A 22,978-nucleotide genomic window follows, 5' to 3' on the forward strand; every position below is an offset into this window, starting at 1 on the left:
TCCATCGCGGGTCGGCTTTCCCTTATTAAAATGATCCTTCTCCCTAACCTTCTTTACACTTTTGGCAATATACCTGTGTGGCCCGGGAAGGGCTACTTTGCTAGACTACACACAATTTGTGCACAGTTCCTTTGGCACTCTGGCGCAGTGCGCAAAAAGTGGACGGACATGACACTCCCATATAGACTAGGGGGACTCACGGCTCCGGAGCTATCACTCTACTGGTACGCGGCCCAGGCACAGTTTGCCACACACTGGTACCCCGGTACCCCAGTGCGTCCCCATGTCAAACTGGAACGGCTGGCGGCGACTGGCACTGACCTAATGTCCATCATACTAAATCGGCAATACACACCCGACTCTCCCATTGACCCACTCAACACGACCCTATTAGCCTGGGCTCGCCTTCTGTGTCAGACACCGGAGGCCTCCCCGTACTACAAATGGCTTCCTGTTGGGGACTTTCCCGGCCTAGAACCCACTCATGATGCGTCATTGGCTCGACACTGGGGGGAGTTGGGATACCGGGCACTGACGGACTTCTACCCTAATGGCAGGTTTATTGACCCCCAAACTTGGAAATCGGGCCACACAGGGTCCGCCTTAGAGACCCTTCAGTACTTTAGATTAAGGGCTGCGTTCCGTACCAAATGGCCCTCATTTCCTGAAGAGCCCCCTGACAACTCGGCCATTGCATACATCGCTAACTCTGGTGGTGCCCGTGGAATAGTCTCAGCACTTTACAAGATTCTTCAGGCCACTACCCCTACACCCACCCTCAAGGCACGAGTTGAATGGGCCGGCGAACTAGGCCTGGAGATATCAGACGGGACCTGGTGGGCGATGTGCCTACACACCCAAAAAGTCTCCCTCAATTTCCGTTTCCGCGCCATGCAGTACAAACTCCTAAATAGACTGTACTACACTCCGCACAGGACCTCGAGATTCGCCCGGGCTGCGGTGCACCCCTGCCCCCGATGCGGGGCTATAGAGGCTGATCACTTACACATGTTCTGGTCCTGTGACAAATTGCTTAGATTTTGGGAAAGTATTCTAGAAACACTCACGGCCATCACTGACACTGTAATTGACCCCGACCCGCTGGCTGTCCTATTTGGTGCCTGGAAAACAGATGACACCAGGGGCTCGGCTAGATTCCTCAATATTGGTTGTATGATAGCCAAGAAATGCATTCTTCAGAGCTGGAAAAGTCCCTTCCCCCCGACCCACCAGAAATGGCTTCACATGCTAACTTGGTCGCGCAACTGTGAGGAGGAATTTATATCTATGCTCCCTGCCACCTCTCGTCCCAGAAACATCTGGACGGAGTTCAACTCATACCTGAACTGTCAAGGGGAGGGCACCTCCAGCTCTGTTTCGTCCCCCACTCCTTCAGTGACCATCCTTACTACATGAACCCATACCTACAGGATTCCCTTATGTCTGTTGTCTGACGCTATTACCATCAATGTACTATGCTTCATGTATTGCTTCACCTTATACTGTCTAAATTGTGATTGTTGCCTTGATGTGTGTACCATGCTACCTCTGCCGCCAAAAATAAAAGTTTAAAAAAAAAAGAAAATGAAGCAGAACCTGTATCCATATTGCCAATGAAGAATGTCATATTGTGTTTCAGAAACAAGGGTCTTACCAAAGTTGGAGAAAATACAGGATGCAAGCAAATAATTGATGTACCACAAAGAAAGGAGGTACTGCTGTGCTAATGGACCATTATTGGGCCTGCGGATCCAAAGCATACATGTAGCTGCTTTAAAAATTAGGGAAGGATATGCTCTTTAGTGATCATACATGTTCCTGCATTGGTGATTCCTCATAGTGATCTCCATATCGAAGATTTCCTGAAAATGTATGCAAACCAAAGAAAGAAAAGGTTGCTTAACCTCATTCGACTGAAGAGGGAGAATTATTGTTCAGCAAAATCAATAGAAGCCTATCACGACATTCCAGCAGAGCCTACATTGTTCAGTAGAATGTCAGTGATATTTGCAGCCATATTCCTGCCAGCAATTCATACTGCAGTGAATGCCAAATGGTTACAGATAACCAGGAGGGAGGTGATAGAAACAATAAACACGACAATAGAAGGATTCAATATGATTAGAGCAAAATGTGCCGAGATCGGGCCTTCTTACTCTACATACACCCCTGCCCATGATGGAGAAAATGAAACCCTGACAAAGGCAATAACTATGGTGTCAATTCTCCACACGAAAATGGGGGAAGAAGTAGATGAGACCGAAGATGATGACTGGTTCTACTCCCTGTTCTTGTGGGTTCCAACCTGGCGAGCGAATGCCTTCAAGTTACTTGGAGCAATACTAGTGTTAGTATTGCTAGGATTCTGTCTTATAAGAATAATTATTGGACAATGCAAGAAAACAGCAAAGAAAGCTATTGGGATTAAGATAACGATCAATGCGAAAGTTGTGACCGACGAGCACACACAGACTGAATTTACCACCTTAGAGCACCTGAAAAGAGGTCCCCTGACACAGCAAGGAACAAAGTTTTATTACCCCAAGGATCATAAGAACTATGTGGAGCATTGGGTATTCTGTCAACCGAAGGGGGAATGTTGCCATATGACGTGGTGTGTGAACACATAAAGAATGCAAGTCACCTGAGGGAGTGACATAGATTTGGATTCTGAGAAACTGAAGTGTGAAGAAAAGGTGAAGAAAAGTGAGGAGGTGGCAAGGACTCAACCAGAGGGGCGAATTCAGAGAGGCAGATGTAAAGTCATCTCAGTGCCTGCACCCTCACCTGTGTCATATTGGAAGAACAACAAAAAGGAACTGTGCATGACACCAGGTATCATGTCAATACTGCATTGAAGATATGAGAGACATTATGCATTCAGAAAACCATATCGCATGCACCCTCACACTGATGTGTTAGAAGGATGTCTGCAAACACTGTTGAAAATAGAAGAGCTATAGGTGAAATCAGATAAGTACAAAGTGATGTTGTGAAGAGAAGACACAAGGACACACTGGAACGATATACAAATACTTAAAGAATGAAGATGTAACTGAAGTGACAAAGTGAACATATATGTGAATGCAAAGAAATCATATACACTAAGAAGATAAGTGAGAAGAAATGCAGTAGATGTACATACTCAGAAACGCACAGTAGATGAGAAATATAGAAGCTTGCTGCAGTAGAAAATAAAACATGAGTAAGGTGGCCATGATGAAAAGATAGACATCAGTTTCATGTAATAGTAAGCTAAGAAGCCTGATGGAGAGAGACCAAGGTTGAAAAAGCTCACAGGCATTGGAAAACAGCTTTGTGCAAGGAACAAAGATTATCTGTTTGGGTTGGGATCAATTCGAGGTTGTGCGAGGTGCTGTCTAAGCTAATGTTTCACCCTGCTGCTGGTTTGTCAAGTGTAGCCCATAATGCATAATGTTACTAACACACAATAACCTGTGATTTTGAATGGGGATTTTGTTTCTTTTGTTACATATAAACACTGTTATGCCTTGACATAGCCTGCACCAGGGTGAAACATTAGCATGTGCCACCATTTGGTTAATGTTGGCTTAAACAACTTTAGGCGCAACCTCGCACAACCTAGGATTGTACCTAAGGCTCTTAAAGGTGTTTTGATTGAATCAAGAATAAACATTCTGCTTGGTCATTTACACCAGTTTTGACCTCATGTTTTTGTCATGATGCAGAACCATACCTAACAACCAGTTGCATCTCTACCTTTTGAATGACCAGGGAATATCAGTCGTAGTTAGGTTTATACAGCTGGCATACATATGACATTTACACACTCAACTCCAACTCCGAACAGCATAGAGAGGCGCACAGACATATCATTCACCCTACTGTCTGGATAGGCTTGCAATCAAGGATGCCACAACAAGATGCAACTGAAAGTACAAGAGGAGTCGAAGAGGATAAGCTGCATATGCACGACATATTTCTTTTAGATTAAGGGAGTGAACATTTGCAAGTGCCAACTATTGAACAATCAAAAAGCATATTTAAGACGGAGCAACCAAGTCTCCAGAAGCCAAGAGGAGTAATAGCACCCAGTATAATTGAATCAAATAGCACTACATTAAGGGTCAGAAATGGACAAAATCATGGTCTGCTCTCATGTGGTGCAAGACTAGAAAACAAGGCCTATTCATGAAGCTCCAGAAGAAGATAGCAATGTACCTTCACTCCCTAAAATGTCCTGGAGAAGAGAACAGTCAGCAATGTCAACTACAAAGAAGAACCCTTTGTTTAGGGCCTAACTGATGGGAGATGATAGGCTAATTGGCCAAGTGGGCAGTGGTCTGATGTTGTTCCGCGCACTTGGGTTTCGTTTTGCTTACGTGCTGCTAGCAATGAACCATACATTGTTGCAGAAGCCAATCCTCTGCTGTTATTCTGCTATTAATCTGTATTATATGCAGTTAGAGGTAGGTCAAGGCGTGCCTAACAGACAAGGGGCAGCCATTATGTTACTAACACCTAAACGAAGTATAGGTGTATATGTTCTGTTAACCAATCCCTCATTTCAATAGGTTTTTACTGTTTGTCACGTAGGATGACATCATAGCTGACGTACATCGAGGCATAAAGCTTTTGTGTAACAGAAATGTATTTGAGAGTGAGTGAGCTGTAATCTGTTTGTTCACCAGGTTTCCCTACTTTACCTGAGCTGATAATAAAGTAGTATTTTTCCATATTCATTCAGTCCGGTTATTTGGGTCTGGGATCGTTTATTGGCAATTCCATCTGGCACTTGGAATGCTCCAGGTGCTACTGCACAAAGGTGAGGGTGCTGCAGTGACACATCTGTTCCATCAATGACTCCAAGTACCCTGTCAATCAATTACTCCAAGCACCCTGGGAAGTGTGCAGCAGCATTAAAGTCCCAGGCGACTGTTTGCCTTGCCAGTACAGTGCGGGGCATGCACATGTGGTCGTGGAGACATGTAATGTTGCACTGCAGCACCTGATCTAGGCAGCTGGATTGCCTGGCTGGAGAAATGCCCCATAGGATTGCTGTGGTCCGCTGGAATGAGCCTGGGGCAACAAAATGCAGAACTACCAAGATGTTTACATGGGGGGGCAGTACGGCATGTGTGTGCCACTAAGTGTGTGCCATTAAATCAGGTTGCCACTTCCTTCACCATGTCCATTAATACCTGAAGCAGAAATCTGTATTTGGCATACAGCTCCTTGTCTGACAGCAGTGGCAGTCAGGCACTATACAAGGGCATTTACATTATATTGCATTGAAAATATTGTCCGGTTGTGGACCGCCCTCAGCCCCGTCCCCCTTCTGGTATTGTGTACTACTACAAGTGTAAGCAATGCATGATCTGCCATTGTGGGGAGGGCAGCATTTGTACTTTGACCCTGCTCTGAAAATGTCCGAAGTTTGAGCGTTTAACCGTTGCATGGTGGGGCTATATTTTTTTCTGAATTAGGATGTGTTTGCATTTTGCTGGGTGTTGTGGGGTTCATGCCAGGTGCCCCCCTAGACCATATTATACCCCATCTCTGCCTCGTCCTAGCCCTTCCTTTGTGCTGGCATGGCACAGACATGGCTGGGCACAGTGATCTTGGACAGAGTGGAGGGGGCACTGTGTCAGCGCAATGTGCGTTTTGCAACTCCCAATTGGGCTGTGTGACTTTACACGGGCAAAAGCACTTTGTGAATCGGTCCCACAGACTGTATAGGGTCATGGCTTCCACGTAAGAAATACTTAAAAGAACTGAGCGATCTTTCGGGCTCTGTCCTGAAACAGCAGAACCAGGTTTGGACTGGTCTAAAGGGTAAAAGGGCAATGCCTGCACCAAAAACACAAAATGCTTATGTGAGTCGTTTTTTTTTGGTCAAAGTGGGCCACTTTTTCGGTCCAAGTGGGCCTTTTTATAAGTTAATACACCATGCGTCTAGTAGTTTCGACCAGTGTTACTGAATTATAATTCTTTAAAAAGCACAATTTGCATCACATCACAAAAATCCCACCCTTGGGTAATACTCAAACAGTCTGTCACAAAAGGAAGGAATTGCCATTTGCAACTCTGGGTCTCTTTTGCACTGGTGTCCGAGACAGTTTTGTGCCCGTGTCCGACCCTGAGCCGAACTATTCCTCGCAATGGGGACGCACATATCATTCACACTCAGCGACGATCCCGGTCCTATTGCACCCCTTCAGCATGCCGCAAAACTCTCCCTAAACAGGCAGCCGTCTGTTGGGACGGCAGAGCTATCCCCGCGCTGAGCGTAATCGTATGTCGCAGCCCAGCTACCCACTGCAGCAGCAGCAGAGAGAGCTAGCGGCGCCGATGCTCCGGCCAGGGCCCGTCTGCCGGGGCCGCCCACCCCACGCGGACCCAGCGCTCGCTCTGGCACGTCCGAGAAAGAACATGCGGGAAATGCGCAGGCGTGAAGGCACGGCCTCTCTGCGGCTGCGCAGGGGCGGTTTCCAGGCGGCTCTCTTTCAAACGGGTGCATTTCTCTACTCGAATGCAGAGGTCTCTGCGCCTCAACAAAACCTGCTGTCGAAAATATATCAAATCCTATCTTCCCGCACTCCATGTGCGACCACAGGGCGTATCTGTAGGCACCACGAGAAGTGTATTTCTCCTTTCAGCGGTACTAAGCTAGTCCCTTTATCCATTCATCTCCCCGCCCATCCGCCGCAGTCAGACCCATCCATAAATTATTCCATCCATCCAGCATGGTCCATTCATGCATCCATCCATCTGCCTATCTCCCTTCACACTCATTCTCCTCCGACCCATCCATAAGTCAATCCATCCATCTAGCATTATCCATCCAGCATTGTCCAGCCATCCACCGATCCGCCCACTCATTCTCGACTGGCCCAAACATAAATCAATCCATCCATCCACCCGTTCACCCACCCATCGTCTGTCCATCTGTCGATTCGGTTGTCCGTTCATACATTCATTCATTCATTCGTCCTTTCAGCCATCTACCCGCCCATTCCATAATACATACACCCGTCCTTCTATCCATCTATTCATCCAGCCATTCACTCACCCTACTATAAATTCGTCCTAGTCCGTCTGCCCATTCATTTGCCCACCCTTTCATGAATTCATTCATTCACGCATTCATTCTTCTATCTATCCATCCATTGACTCATTGATTCACCCATCTGTGTATCCTTTTTCCTTCCATCCACCCATCAATTCATCCACTCATCCTTCTATCCATCAATCCACCAGCCATCCACATATTGAGTCACTCTGCCATGTGTCCTATTCATTTATGCATCCATCTACCAACCCATTCATTAGTTCATTCATTCATGCATTCATCCGTCTAACCATCCCTCCATCCATTGATTCACCCATCCGTTTCTCCTTTATCCATTCATCCACCCATTCATTCATCACTCATCCTTGTATCCATCTATCCACCGGCCACCAACTCAAGTCACCCACCCTTAAGTTCTTCCTAGTTCGTCTGTCTATCCATCTGCTCACCCATTCACTAACTCATTCATGCATTCATCCTTCTTTCTATCCATCCATCCACTCATCAATTCATCCATACATCCATCCGTGTATCCTTTATCCGTGCAGCCACCCACTCATTAGCCCTTCCATCTGACCATTCATGCAGTGCAATTCTGCAGAAGTATCTCGAAACGTGTACACTTATGTGCACGTTGAGCCGGCTGAGGAATGGGCAGTCTGTGCCGTTGCCCCGGGCCACGCACTCTTCGGGGCCCCACAGCTACCTGCTGCCTTGAGTATAAGAAGTACGGGTGCTGGGCTTCTTACAGCCACGGCCCACAGGGCTTTTCTTTGTGTCTGTTTTAGCAAGGCCGTGCTGTCAGCTCTGAACCCCATGTGACACACTTTTAGAGACAAATATTCCCTCCCACCTCCCCAGCAGCCCATCAAACCCATGGGGCCTCCCAGGGCTTATGCTATTTGTTTAAAGTAATGGTCCATTAAGAACCTTTGTTTTGGACAAGGGGTTGAAAAGCATTTTATTCTGAAAATATGTGCAGAAAAACGAATTGCAGCCCAAATCTGTCTTATCTGAAGGCAATTTAAATATGTTGGCAAAAAAGAGTTGTGCACTATCTCGATAGTATCCATATGTCCGTAATTGGTGTGTTAGATACATTTTTAGGGGCAAATGTCACATTTCGCTCGCAACATTTAAAGCATGCCTTTGTCAAACGATGCAAAAGGTTGCCATTTCACATTATATTTTGTTATGATTAAGTCTTGAAAGACAGCCTACAAACCATTTAAAAAAAAAAATTGTGGAATTGCATTCTGGTATTTGCAGTCTTCAAGATCGGTGAAAATAATGCAACAGTTGTACTCTTTTTGTTTAACATAACATATATAAAGATTCCTATATTGCTGGAGTGCTTTACTTATGATGTGTGTACTTTTCAGGTCCGATTTATAAAACTGAGTATTTTTGAAAGCCAAACATCGTGGTGAGGAGGGGAAAGGATCAGAGGTCACATTTGTTGTGATGATTTACCAGGTCTATCAATGTGGGAAGAGAGGTTGCTGGACTGAAAATGTTCTATGTGGCCCTCAGCTGATTTTCAGGGTACAAGTGGGTTGACAGCATCCACCCACTTTTTTTCTCCTTGGGTGATTTTGAGGCCAGCCTGCAAAAAAGCATCTTTGTTCAAGTTTTCGCCCACTAGGATTTTAAACTACTAACCGACAAAACCACATGAAAGTGTCTTCAAAGCACACGTCTTGTGTTGGTCTTTTGCTTTCCATAGAATATTTCAGTATGGATGTTTTGGGTTAAATGGTGCACACCTTTTATACTTTGCCAGCAGTGTTCTAGCAAAATCTCCTCTGTTTTTTTTTCTCCTGGGGTACTGATGATTCATTTTGTGAAAGACAATGGGCCTCATTACAAGTATAGCGGTAAGGCAACAACGGCACCGGTATCGCTACCAGCACCGTTGCTACCGTACCGCCATACTACGAGTTCTGCTCGCAGGTGCCCTTGCAGCCACCAGGTCTGACCTGGTGGCCGCACCTGCAAGCAGAACATGATGGTAGCACCGGTACCGTTCCTGCCCATTCCCATTCAGCCCTATGGGGCCAAATGGGAATGGGGAGTCCCTTATTACCGGCACCCGGGAATGGGCAATTACCGGGTCCGCCAAAGTCGGCATGACCCAGTAATTGCCCATTCGTGTGTGCCAGATTTTTTGCAAGTTTGGAGGTAGACTGCCTGTATTACAGGCATGGCTACCTCCAAACTCGTAATGAGGACCAATGTTTGTTTCTATTTTTAATTTTCTTCTAGTAGGAAAGGTGAGTTGAATAAAATGTGCGTATTTCGCATTAGGATACGTTCAGTCCCTGTGCATATGTTAATGATCCCCCACACTTTTTTCTGGACTTGAGCCCTATTGATGGCATTAGAAGACCTGCAGATGTGCTTACTCTGAGCACCTCAGTACCTTTCCGGTAAATAGGCTTTGTTACGATTGCACTATCCTGCAACAAAAACACTTTGCCCATTCTGACCCAGGGCTAATCCCTGCCCTTACATCCTTGGAATGTGCAGTCACATTAGGTATGTTTGGATTACTTACTAGTGATCTTCATTACTCTTTGTCCTTCTCTTCCCCTTCACAGTACTTTCTTTTGCGGTACCCATCTCTACAAATTCATCTTCAAGTGCTGCATCATCTATAAGGCAGTCACCCACAAGTCACCCAGCTACCTCGATGAGAAACTCAGCACCTCCGGCGGACAGCGCACCGTCAGAAGCCAGGACACGTGCAGACTTGAAAAAAGGAAAGTCCAGAAAACAAGCCTTCTCTCCCTGCGCCCCAAGACTATGGAACCTCCTCCAAGTCAGCATCAGACTCGCCCCCACGCCGCTACAATTTAGAAAGGAACTCAAGACCCACCGCTTCAAGGAGTCTCTCCTCCTCAACACCTAGGCCATCACGTCACCCCTTCGGCCACCTGACTCGCTATATGCCACTGGCCCCTTTCCTCGCTGCTACCTGGTACAGCTGTACCCCTCCTTTGTCCCCCTCTGTAGTCTACCCACTGCTGTATATCTGTTCTGTTGCCACCTCTGAAAAGTGCTCTGTTATGTATCTGTATTGCTGTATACCTCTATAAAACGCTCCGTTGCTTCTCAAAGTTAGGTCCATGATCAATAAATATAATAATAATAATAATAATAATAATAATAATAATAATAATAATAATAATAATAATAATAATAATAATAATAATACAAATGATTCAGATCACTCTTTCGGCTACTCCAAAATAAGCCTCCCTCGTGATATTGCTACAACTAATATTTCCAGTTAAAATTCCGACATTGCACGTCAATTTATTTGATCCCCACCGGATATTATTGACTAATTTTGTGACATAATTTTCTGCGATGCAAATAAAGGGGCCGGACACATGTTTTGCCGGGCAGGGGCCCGCAAATCTTAGGGCCGGCCCTGTGTGCACGGTGTACAAAATCCCTAATAAAGCTGACAGAACGCATTGCTATATGTGCACCTAACGCTTCCTAAAAATGCATATCCTTATTCGGAATTGGAATCGGAATTGTAAGTGTTTATTTGTAAAGCGCTTATACACAATTGAAGTGCTTCAAAGCGCTTCAAGGCGGGAAGGGAACAAGGGAATACAGTCGTCATTCTTAGGCCTTCACGATTCTGAATGATCTAATAACAATATCTAGCATACTAGGCCAGAGGCATATCAACTAGTGTAAGTGCATGACAGAGAGTGGGGGGGGGGCAACGGGTGGGGGGTGGTGCAAAAAGAACAATAAACTGTAGTACTAGGCCTGGCGACATTTAAGATTGATTGTTGGTTGGCTATCTAATTCGACTATTTGTAAGATGTCAGAAGTCGCAAAAGGAGGCATGCAGAAGGCTTTGGCAAAGTGCGCAATCGTGGACAAGTGCACGGAACACCTTGCCTGTGTGTGCAGGTTTGTCTCTAAAAACCTCACAAAAATAAGTCATTTTCCAAATGAAAAATAGGTAATTTTCCAAACGAAATATAAGTAATTTTTCAAATGTCTCTTGTATAATATTTCAAAATGTTTTCATTAAAAGACCGGACCCATTATTTCAAGTGCTGTGATGAGATTTCGAAGTGCTGCCAGCCTATATTGGGTGGGCTTTAGGACCCTGCAGACATGCTATCGTGGGGGGGCTGCCGATCAGGAGGCTGTGAAAGTGACAGCGGTGGGCTGTCCCAGACACTTCACACCATGAGAGGGGCATATTTAACTTGGGAGTGAGGGGCGACTCGCACACACGGTGCAGAGCCGGACCGAGAGCAGGCAGCGCGGCAGGCTGTTTCCAGAGAGACGGGGAGAGCAGCGTACTACTGGGCGCCAGAGTGAGATCTACCCAGCGCTATCGCCAGGGCATACTGCGGGGGCTGGGGTACCCCTCCGGGGCAGCGCCGAGGCACACTGCCGTCCCAAGACAGTGGGAGAGCTGCGCAGTGCAGACAGGGCGTCTGCATGTTGGTGGCCTCGTGGAACGTGACCAATGCCGGCCACCTGATAAATCTACACATTGCTGGACACCAAAGGAAGAGCTGCCCGCCGCTGGGTAGCTGAGCGAGAGCTGCACACTGCCAGGTAGCTGAGATCTTCGCACTACCTGTCAGCCGAGACAGATTTGCACACTGCTGGGTGGCTGAGAGCTGCACACTGCCAGGAAGCTGAGATCTACGCACTGCCTGTCAGCCGAGACAGAGCTGCACACTGCTGGGTGGCTGAGATCTACGCACTGCCTGTCAGCAGAGACGGAGCTGCACACTGCCTGTAACCAGAGAGAGAATCGCACACAGCAGGGTAGCAGTGATCTGCACACTGCTTGAAACCAGAGGGAACTGCACACTGCCTGGCACAAGAGAGGGAGCTGCACTGCTTGATAACTGTGATCTGCACACCGGAACCAGAGAGAGCTGCACACTGCCTGGCACAGGAGAGTGAGTTGCACACTGCCGGGTAGCAGAGATCGGCACACCGCCTGGAAGCACAGAGTCGCTGCACAGAACTGGGACCAGAGAGCTCCACGTTGCTGGCTGCTTGGGTTCTGCACACTGCTGGATGCCAGAGAAGGAGGGGCACACTGATAGCTTCCATAGGTCTGCACACTGCTACGCACCAGAGAGAGAAATATCCGCACTGCTGCGACCAATGACCTGCATAGTTGTGGCCACCTGAAATCTGCACACTGCTGGACAAAAAAGGGAGGAAAACGAGAGGGCAGACAGAGCTGCACACTGCCTGGCATAAGAGACAGAGCTGCACACTGCTGGGTAGCTGAGATCTGCACACTGCCTGTCGCAAGAGACAGAGCTGCACACTGTTGGGTAGCTGAGCTCTGCACACTGCCTGGCATAAGAGACAGAGCTGCACACTGCTGGGAAGCTGTGCTCTGCACACTGCCTGGCATACAAGACAGAGCAGCACACTGCTGGGAAGCTAAGATCGGCACACTGCCTGGCATAAGAGACAGAGCTGCACACTGCTGGGAAGCTGAGATCTGCACACTGCCTGGCATAAGAGACAGAGCTGCACACTGCTGGGAAGCTGAGATCTGCACACTGCCTGGCATAAGAGACAGAGCTGCACACTGCTGGGAAGCTGAGCTCTGTACACTGCCTGGCATAAGAGAAAGAGCAGCACACTGCTGGGAAGCTGAGATCTGCACACTGCCTGGCAGAGTGACATACTGTTGGTAGCTGAGCTCTGCACACTGCCTGGCATAAGAGACAGAGCGGCACACTGCCGGGAAGCAGAGATCTGAACACTGCCTGTCACAAGAGACAGAACTGCACACTGCTGGGTAGTTGAGATCTGAACACTGCCTGTCATCAGAGAGAGATCTGCACACTGCAAAGCTGCACACTGCTGGGTAGCTGAGATTCGCACACTGCAGTGCTGCACACTGCTGGGTAGCTGAGATCTGAACACTGCCTGTCATCAGAGAGAGATCTGCACACTGCAAAGCTGCACACTGCTGGGTAGCTGAGATCCGCACGCTGCAGTGCTGCACACTGCTGGGTAGCTGAGATCCGCACGCTGCAGTGCTGCACACTGCTGGGTAGCTGAGATCCGCACGCTGTCGGACACGAGAGAGAGAGAGATCTGAGTGGGTCTGGGAACTGGGATCTACGCTCCGCTGGCCACCTAACAACGTGGGAGAGGCGCCGCCGGAGAGACGTGCGCGGTGTGGGGCACCCTGAACTCCGCACACTGCTAGCAAGGGCAGGTGGCAGCACTCAAGAAGGCAGAGGTGCATCGCAAAAAAGGGACATTCTGGTAGCTGCCTGCTCAGTGAAGAAAACAGTGCATTGAAGGAAGCGCAGCACTTCACCCAGCACTTTCCAAAAAGACAGCCCTGCAGGTCTACTCCTCAAGCAGGGGGACCACTGGGTCCCAGCGCCGGCTTCACAGGAGCCCCCCGAGAGCCGATAAGCCGGGAGCTGGCCTGGCACTGCGCGCTCAACCTGCCCGGCACCTTGGACCGCCCCGCTTCTTCGCCTTCTCCTGCCCCCCCAGTGGATTGCTTCAGCGCCCTCCACCCCCGCCCCCCTTTTTCCCACCAACAAGCTCATTTGCACCCAAAAAGCATTCTTCGCGACACCAACTCCCGGCACAGCACAAAAGTGGGGAAAGTTCGTTACCAGGGAGTCCGAGCTCGCAAGAGCCAAGTAGTGAATGCGAGGAGAAAGGGCTGCCCGGCTCTCAGTTCCAAAGCCCAAGCTGCCGGTTTAAATACGAGCCCTGCCTGATTACATTTGGGGATTGTTTAAAGACGAGAATTCCGTGCCAGCTCGCGGACTGCCGGGGCGTGTCACTGCGCCTGCCGCGTCCCCGCCACAGATGTCCGCGGAGTCGTGAAGGGTTCATTCGAGGGGTGCTGCTGGTCTCCCTGCTGCTTCTGCTAGCCTGACACTTGGGTATTTGCTGGGAGCGTTCTCCCGGTGCTGCCTGCCACAGTTCATTAATATCCCCCTCTTCGGTTAATTCCCCTGCCTTCTCCGGTGTCCTCGTCTCATAAACCAGCAGCCTCTGGGATTTTTTTTTTCATCAATTATTTTTCAGGGGGGGTGGGGTGGAAGTTGGGAATGCTGGTACAGTGAGCAGTTGTGCTCTCCCCTGCCTCTCGCAGTCACCGCCATAAAAGAAGGCTTCATTCGCGGGCTCCGCTCGCGCGCCAGAGCCTGTCACACGGTCTAGACACGTTGTCGTGGATCTAAGTCCAGTTGTCACCATGGGGATGTGGAACAGTCCGCTGTGAATTTTTTTTTGGGGGGGGAGAGAGGGAGTCCGCGCCACAGAGACAAGGAGGGGTGGAAACACGTGGGGGGACAGGCACCCCCACCCCAAACCCTTCGTGGAACGTTTTTGTCCCTGGCGTTGATTATGGCGAAGGAATAACAGTCGGTCTCACGGAAAAGGCTTCAGGGTGTGTGTTTTTTTCTTCACTACGACTTTCCGCGGCCGGGCTGAGGGGACACGCAAAGTGCGTGTCGGCGCAGTGCGATATAAGTGGCCACTTTGCATCGCAAACTGCTTGGCGCCGGCGCCTGGACTCTGCTGGCCTGACAGTATCTGGCGCAGGAAGAAGGGCGCTCAAGTATGTGTGAGTGTCACACAAGCCAGCCATCAGTGAGTTATTTAAAGTAACGGCTTTCGCTGGACTCCCAGTCTGCCTATTTATGAATCCTCTGCCGCCGGCAAGCGTGGGGACCCCTTCCTAGCTGCAAGCACCTTGCGGAAGGCCAGAAGAAAGGGGAGGGGGGGGGGGGGGCGCACCAGGACACATCTCCAGGGCCGCCATGAAGAGCGCGGTGCTCCTGCAGGCCCTGCTGCTTGGGGCCTGCCTCCTCTGGGGCAAGCGGGGCTGCTGTCAGCCATTCCTGCGCCTCCGGCCGTCGCCCAGTGACAACCTGCCCGTCAAAGACATCATCGAGCACCCCGACCCTGAGCACGACCCCAAGGAACAGGACCTGGACGAAAGGACTCTGCGCAAAAAAATGGGCAGCAACTTTGACCCAAACTTCATGGCCACACTGCTTCCCGCCCAGGCCAACCTGTCCATCCAGGACCCTCTCCAGAAGTTCAAAGGGCCTGGGCTGTTGCCGGGTGACCTGAAGAAACTGGACCTGGGGGAAACTCCCTATGGAGGGCGCCTCAAAATCGGCAAGAAGGCCCGCCGGAAGTTCCTGCAGTGGCTCTGGGCCTACACGTACTGCCCGGTGGTGTACACCTGGAAGGACCTGGGGTTGCGCTTCTGGCCCCGTTTCATCAAGGAGGGCAACTGCCTGGCCGAGAAGTCGTGCTCCCTGCCCGAGGGCATGTTCTGCAAGCCCGTCAAGTCGGTCACCAAGACTTTCCTGCGCTGGTACTGCCAGGGCTGGTCCAGGCAGAAGTATTGCACCTGGATACCCGTGCAGTACCCCATCATCTCAGAGTGCAAATGCGGCTGCTAGCCCAGCCAGAGGGCCGCCGTGCAGGGGAGCCTGCCAGCCCACCCTGAGGGGCCACTGTGCAAGCCAGCCCACAGGGCTCCGCGTAGGGGGCCCTGCTAGCCAAACCGAATGGCCACCGGGCCTCTAGGCTGTTGTGCAGGCCCCCCTCTACCCTCACCTCCTCCTCCAGCCTGAGACATCGCTGGGGCTCTGTTAGCCCAGCTGGAGAGCCACCATTCAGGGGTGAATGCAAGCCCAGCCAGTGGCCCCTCCATGCCGGTGTACCTGCCGTCTCCGCAGAGAGAGAGGCCTAAGACTGCACAGCCAGGGACCCGGAAGTACACGCCAGGACCCGCCCCTTTGAAAGGGGGCTTCAGTCATACCAAGGGGGTAAATATGCCCCACCTACCCGCACCCCCCTGCTTTGGAGGACAAGAGAGACACCCCCTGGACACACGCGGACTTCACCCCTTGGCAAAGAAGGACTAACACGAATAGGTGTTGTTTTTATCTGTACTCCCTTGCACTGTTGACTGCTTTTATTTTATTTTTAATTTGTATTTGAAGATGGGATTTTTTTTCTTTTTTTAAAAGAGGAACTGGGGTCCAGCATCTAAACTCCTGGACCCAAACCAGAGGTTTTATTTTTCTACCATATGTATAGCTTTCTAACAACATTTGAAACGGGAAAGGTTGCCAGCCATGTACATAAAGAGATTTTTATGAGACATTTATACAATTGGTGAAGCAGCTCGTGTGTGGCTGCGATTCTTGCTGAGTTGTTGATCAATATTTTAGGGAGGCAGGACCGAATTTTTAACCCCAGCCCCCCCATCCCCTGCCCCCGCGCAACCCCCAAATGCTAAGGGAATGGGGTCTATTGTGAAAGGAAGCACTTCCCCCATAGTTAGGTACCTTGCACGCCAGGGTCCTCTCCTTCAAACCCCACAGCCCCTTTTAATTTTTCTAACAGAACTGAACCCCTTTTAGATGTTAATTTCTCCTGTTTGTATCTGGCCTGTTCCCCGGATACATAGAAAAAGAGGGTTTTTTTTCCGAGCAAATCCAACTTATTTACAAACCTGTTTAGGGTGTTTTGTGTATGTATAATTATTGTTTGTTAAGGAAACACATGTTTTAAAGAAGAGGTTTATAATGAGTGAGAGGTTTCTTTTTTTTAAACAATGCATATAGTATTGTAGAGATGGTACCAGGATCTTTTCAGTGTACAGTTTATTTATTTTCATGTTCGTGTATAGGTAAACAGAAAGCTAGAGAATATACCAGAAATTATTGGAAATGTTTACTTGAATATTCCTGAAGAAACATATCGGTGTAAATATAAAGTATCATTGATTAAAACAAGCCTTTTTAGCAACAGACTCATCTCTTCAGAGTATCTGGTGTCTACAGACGGGTGAGAACTATGGTCCCCTTCCCCACTCCCACTCATTCCTCCGTCAGTCTTCCTTCCTGTTACTCCATCTTCCTGGCCACTGCTCGCTGCTCTCTTTCTATACATTCCTTAACTTCCCTGATCTCTATTCTATCCACCCCCCCTCACCTCTTCTCTCCTCCTCTCCAGTGGAGTAACTTTGCTGAAAATGTTGGGGGGGAGGGGTTACATGACATCTGAAGAAAATGTGCCCCAGTCAAATGAATGGGGACAAAATGGTGTGCCAAAAATGGTGTGCCATGAAAGTTGGGGGGGGGGGGGGCAAACACCCCTGCCCCCGTCTCCTAAAATTACGCCCATGCTCCTCTCCCCGGACCTTCTTCCCTTTTCTGCTAGTATTGTATCCTTATTCTAATCTCTCTTTCTCTCCCCACCTCTTCTTTCCCGTTCTCCCTTTCCTCCCCTTGACTCTTCTTCTCCCCTGTTGTCCCTTGTTCTCCTTCTTTATGTCCCTCCTCCATTCCCTCTTTTACCTGTGTATCGTTCTCCCTCCTCCTTCCTCTTCTCTCGCTCGCTACCCTTCCTCTCTTCCCTTGTCGTCCACTTTCTACGCCTGCCCCTTCTCTATTTCCTATCATTCCACTCCCCTCTTATCCTTTATCACTCGCCCACCCTCTCTGCTCTCCCATCTTATGTTAGTTCTTGCTTGCTACCCTTGTGCCGTGGACCCGCTCTATCACTCTTCTGCCATGAAACAGCCCCGGCTGGGCACTCTCCCCTCTTGCGATCCTCCCTTCACATTTCCCCATCACTCCCCTCGGTATCCCCTCTCTTGCTAACACCCTGTCTCTTTTATCAATGCCTCTCTATTGCTATTGCTGTCCTCCAGCTCATCTCCTCCTTCACTTAATTCATCGTTTGTTTTTACCTCAGCCCCCCCCCCACTTTTCATCCTTCATCTACCTCTGCACTCTTGCTAGCCACTATTGTTCACCTATTTCTAGCATCTCTATATCGTACAATCCAACGAAGCACTTGCTACGCTCTATTTTCCATATTGTTACATTTCCACTTATTATACCACATCTACGTTCTAACCTCCCTTGACCCCTCACACCTTTCTGCCCCCTTTATCTCCTATTGCTACTCCATCTCTTCTTCACCATCATACTCTATCCTCCTTTGCTACCCTGTGTATTTCCTATGGTTCCCCTATCTCTTCTCCATCATCAAACTCTATCCTCCTTTGCTACCCTGTGTATCCCCTATTGCTACTCTATCTATTCTTCACCATCAAACTATCTCCCCCTTTGCTACCGTGTATCTCCCATTGCTACTCCATCTCTTCATCACCATCAAACTCTCTCCTCCTTTGCTACCCTGTGTATCTCCTATTGCTACTCCATCTCTTCATCACCATCAAACTCTTGCTTCCTTTGCTACCGAATATCTCCTATTGCTACTCCATCTCTTCATCACCATCAAACTCTCTCCTCTCTTGCTACCCTGTGTATCTCCTATTGCTACTCCATCTATTCTTCACCATCAAACTCTATCCTCCTTTGCTACCCTGTGTATCTCCTATTGCTACTCCATCTCTTCATCACCATCAAACTCTCTCCTCCTTTGCTACCCTGTGTATCTCCTATTGCTACTCCATCTCTTCTTCACCATCAAACTCTATCCTCCTTTGCTACCCTGTGTATCTCCTATTGCTACTCCATCTCTTCATCACCATCAAACTCTCTCCTCCTTTGCTACCCTGTGTATCTCCTATTGCTACTCCATCTCTTCTTCACAATCAAACTCTATCCTCCTTTGCTACTGTGTATCTCCTATAGCTACTCCATCTCTTCATCACCATCAAACTCTCACCTCCTTTGCTACCCTGTGTATCTCCTATTGCGACTCCATCTCTTCATCACCATCAAACTCTCTCCTCCTTTGCTACCCTGTGTATCTCCTATTGCTACTCCATCTCTTCTTCACCATCAAACTCTATCCTCCTTTGCTACCCTGTGTATCTCCTATTGCTACTCCATCTCTTCATCACCATCAAACTCTCTCCTCCTTTGCTACCCTGTGTATCTCCTATTGCTACTCCATCTCTTCTTCACAATCAAACTCTATCCTCCTTTGCTACTGTGTATCTCCTATAGCTACTCCATCTCTTCATCACCATCAAACTCTCACCTCCTTTGCTACCCTGTGTATCTCCTATTGCGACTCCATCTCTTCATCACCATCAAACTCTCTCCTCCTTTGCTACCCTGTGTATCTCCTATTGCTCCACATCTCTTATCCAGCACCAAACGCTCTCCTCCTTTGCTACCCTGAGTATCTCCTATTGCTTCCCTATCTCTTCTCCACCATCAAACTCTCTCCTCCTTTGCTACCATCTGTATATCCTACTGCTGCCCCATCTGTTCTCCGCCATCAATCTATCTCCTCTCTTGCTACCCTCTATAACTTCCACTGCTGCCCCATCTCTCTGCCACCGTCTACCTCTTTCCTCTCTTGCTACCCTCTATAGCTTCCACTGCTACCCCATCTCTGCTCCATGTCTACCTCTTCCCTCCCTTGCTACCCTCTATAGCTTCCACTGCTACCCCACCTCTACTCCACCGTCTACCTCGTTCCTCCCTTGCTACCCTCTATAACTTCCCCTGCTGCCATTGTCTCTTCTCCACCATAGACCTACCTCCTCCCTTGCTACTCGCTATACTTTCCACTGCTACCCCATCTCTCCTCCACCGCCTACCTCTGGACACCCTTGCTACCATCTTTATCTCCCATTGCTGCCCACATCTCTTCTCCACCATTGACCTATCCCTCCCTTGATACCTTCTATATGTTACAATGCTATCCCATCTCTCCTGCGCCGCCTACCTCTCTCCTCACGTGTTAACCTTTTTAACTGCTATTGGTAAACCCTCTCTGGCTCTCTTCTAACCTCACTCTCTCCCTCTCTGTCTCTTGCTTCCCGCTCTTTCTCTGCGCACCACTCCGCCCATATTCTCGCTGCCGTCTCTCCTATCTAGCTCCATTCTCCATCCCCCTCTACACCAGCTGTATTCTCCCCGTCTTCCAACTCGCCACTCTGCCTTTCCCCTGCCTCTAACTCTACTTTCCTCCCTCTAACCTTGACCTCCCCCTGTGGATGTCCTCGTGCAGTCTGACCACCTCCTTTATTCTCCACATGTCATCCTTTTCTGGCGCCACCTTTGATCTCAGAGATTTCTTACACTTGTCACGCCTCAGCCCTGTATACCCCACCCTGTTCCCATCGCACCCCTCTTTACCTGGCCCCACCGCCATCATTGGCCGCCTGCCGTCTCTCTGCATCTGCCCTCAGGCCAATGGCCGTTCAGCATCGCACCCGTCTCTGCCACCTGCTGCCCAACGCCCCACCCCCTCTCTAACTTCCAGTCTGAGTCCCGCCCGAGCCTCTTTGGTGTCCTCCTTGCCTGCGTCCATCACCCCATCTCCCTGTGATCACCTCTCCCAGAATCTCGATCCCAGAATGTCTCCCCACCCTCCCTCTTGCCACATTCCGCGCCTCTACCCTCCTCCTCCTCCCCCCCCCCCGCCCCAGGAGGCCCTGCGACCGGTGTCCGCTTGTCGCTTCATCACTCGGGCCTCCCTCTGCAGCCTGGTCATGACCTGATCTGAGCTCCCAGCAAAGCGTGGCGGGAGCGCGCCGCAGAGTCACAGGCATCTGTCCAAGCGTAAACATTTATTGGGGCAACCGGTCACGTGTGGGGAGGAGGCGGGCGTATATCTGTCAAAGATGTTGACCAATCATCGGCGTGTTTCGCACTGGTTAGGATCTGTGTGAGTGAAATGTAAAATTCTTCCCCTGAAATAATATCACGAGCAGAAAAGAAACTCCTCTTGTGTCCTTCACTGCTATGGCCGCTGTACATCCTAGTTACATAGCTTGGTGGGTTTATGTCTCCGCCAGAGATCTGCTTGCCCCCTGAAGGCAACAATGACAGGTCGGGGGATCAGCTCACGCGATTGATATGTCTCCTGCTGAGATCTGTGTGTGTGACCCGTAAGGTCACAGATTCCAATTCCAGTAAAATAGCTTTGCAAGTCAATGCGCCTGCTGCCGAGATTTGCGTATAACTGTGAAGCTGCATTCTCCAATTCCAGACAGACAACTCATTGATCTATTGTGACTGGTGCGGGGTTGTGTACACAACGTGCAGGCCACATGTATGCATCTCAGCAGAGCTGTCGCAGTCTTTCACCGTTCCCTCAAAGACAGAATGGATACCTTTGAATTCGCACGGCTGTATAGTGTATACCATGCACAAACACAAGGAGGGGCTCTGGAGGTATATCTTTTTTTCACTCCTAATTCCTCTTCAGCATTGGAAGAGCCCACCGATCGTCCCTCCAACCTAAAATAGGGAAAAAAGTGGATAAACTTCAGATGTGCACAGGCTATTTGAGACCTTCCAGCCAGAAAGGGGGTTTTTCTGCAACACTTCACCTTTTCTGCACTAGCTCTCGGCGAGGTGCTGCTGCTGCTTCTAAGCACTTCCTCTGAATTTCAGTACTCAGCTGCAGCATTATGGAAAGCTTGATAGGTTGACAGGGCGCCCCCCTATGTTGCCTCTCAGCGGCAGGTGAGCGGGGTCAGCAATTATTTCCAGTGGGAAAGAAGTCAAATGGAAAAAAAAACATGGCCGCTGGAGGTTTCAAACTAGGTTGACAACCAAGGAAGTGAGCGCTAGTACTGCTTTCACATGTGTACCATGACTCGTCAGCCTCCCATTGCAGGGTTCAATGCCACGCCAACCCATGTGGCTATGGCGGCATATATAGCAGGGGAACTGCCGGCAGAAAACAGAGGGTGCCCAACCTCAATGGTTCATGTGCTGAACCTATAGCTCAACGAGTTATGCACCTGCCGCTGCCATCTTCAACACCCCACAAATCAGAAGGTAGAATACGGCAGGAATGACTTCAGTCTTTACTCCTTCTGAGTTTTGGCGCATCGACTACTCTTAAATTGAGTAAAAATAACACCTGCTACACTACAAAAAAGTCATCACAGTGGTTGCAAGTCCGCATCCAACCACATTATTACATTGATCAGGTAAGTTTAGAACAACCTGGTGGGTTTATTTAATTAACTAGTTATTGTTTTTTTTTGTTGTTTTTTTTTTATATGGACTACTAGGTGGCGCTTGCACCACATATCAGCCGAAACTATTTCCTTAGAGTACAGATAGGGACAAATGGCATGAGGAGGGACACAAAGCTTGTAGGTGTTGTTTGGTTATTTGCCCACCGATTGACTGCCCATGACCATGCCCAATATACATCCTTGTGGGAACTCTTTGTGCTCCCTTTAACCAAGTCTTATCATCAATCTTTGCACTCATAGTGCCTGCCAGTGTTTTTAGAAAGCAGTCTTCTGAGAGTTAATGACTTAATTGGAGCTGTAAACCTGCTATTGGCGTAATAAAAATGTCTTCACCAGGTCTGCCTTCCGCCACGCGATTTAGATGAACTATGCTTGTCCTTCATTGAAGTTCTGTTAAAAACAAGCATTGTCAAACCCAAGAGTTTTGTTTTGTGTATAAGTATTACACATTTGACAGGCACTGCTATTATATGCCCAGGCACTCGTACCATTTTACACCTGCAGCCATCAAACGGCAGTTAATACCAAAACGGCTGTGCCTGGCAAGTGCCTTTCCAACGCCTACACAGAAGCCCAAACTGTTAGCATTGCCAATGCTTGTTTATATAGTGGTGTCCCTGCACTATTTAGTGTTTTACAGCAGTAACAGCCAAGCAAGGCAATTTGAAGGTCTTCCGAGAACAGTGCGGCCTGACAGCACATCCCCCAACTGTATGGCTCAATTGGCTAAGCAACACTTGCCCCCCAGTGTGCCGTGGTACCTGTAGGAATGAGGGGCATCGTGGCTCCATCAATCATAAGTGCCCCCAGTCGTTCATGTAAAGCCCATCGTGCTGTGGCACGGGGGAGAGCGAGGTTGGCCATATGTGCTTGTGTTCCCCATCTGCCCAATGTGGGCCATATGGGGGCTTGTGGTGTAT

At 49.0% G+C, this 22,978-nt stretch overlaps 1 protein-coding gene across 1 annotated transcript; it reads left to right on the forward strand.

Moving 5' to 3' along the window:
- Positions 1 to 11,269: 11,269 nt before the first annotated feature.
- On the forward strand, positions 11,270 to 16,883 carry LOC138569189 (noggin-2-like). The gene has a single exon (XM_069646936.1). The coding sequence runs from the start codon at positions 14,869 to 14,871 to the stop codon at positions 15,520 to 15,522; it is 654 nt and encodes a 217-aa protein (XP_069503037.1). The 5' UTR covers positions 11,270 to 14,868; the 3' UTR covers positions 15,523 to 16,883.
- Positions 16,884 to 22,978: the final 6,095 nt, after the last annotated feature.

This window comes from Ambystoma mexicanum, chromosome 2q, assembly GCF_040938575.1.
Source record: "Ambystoma mexicanum isolate Mex_15411 chromosome 2q, UKY_AmexF1_1, whole genome shotgun sequence".
Lineage (NCBI taxonomy): Eukaryota > Metazoa > Chordata > Amphibia > Caudata > Ambystomatidae > Ambystoma > Ambystoma mexicanum.

Bases quoted from the DNA above. Each gene is read 5' to 3' on its own strand.
- LOC138569189 (XM_069646936.1), top strand. From the start codon at position 14,869: ATGAAGAGCGCGGTGCTCCTGCAGGCCCTGCTGCTTGGGGCCTGCCTC.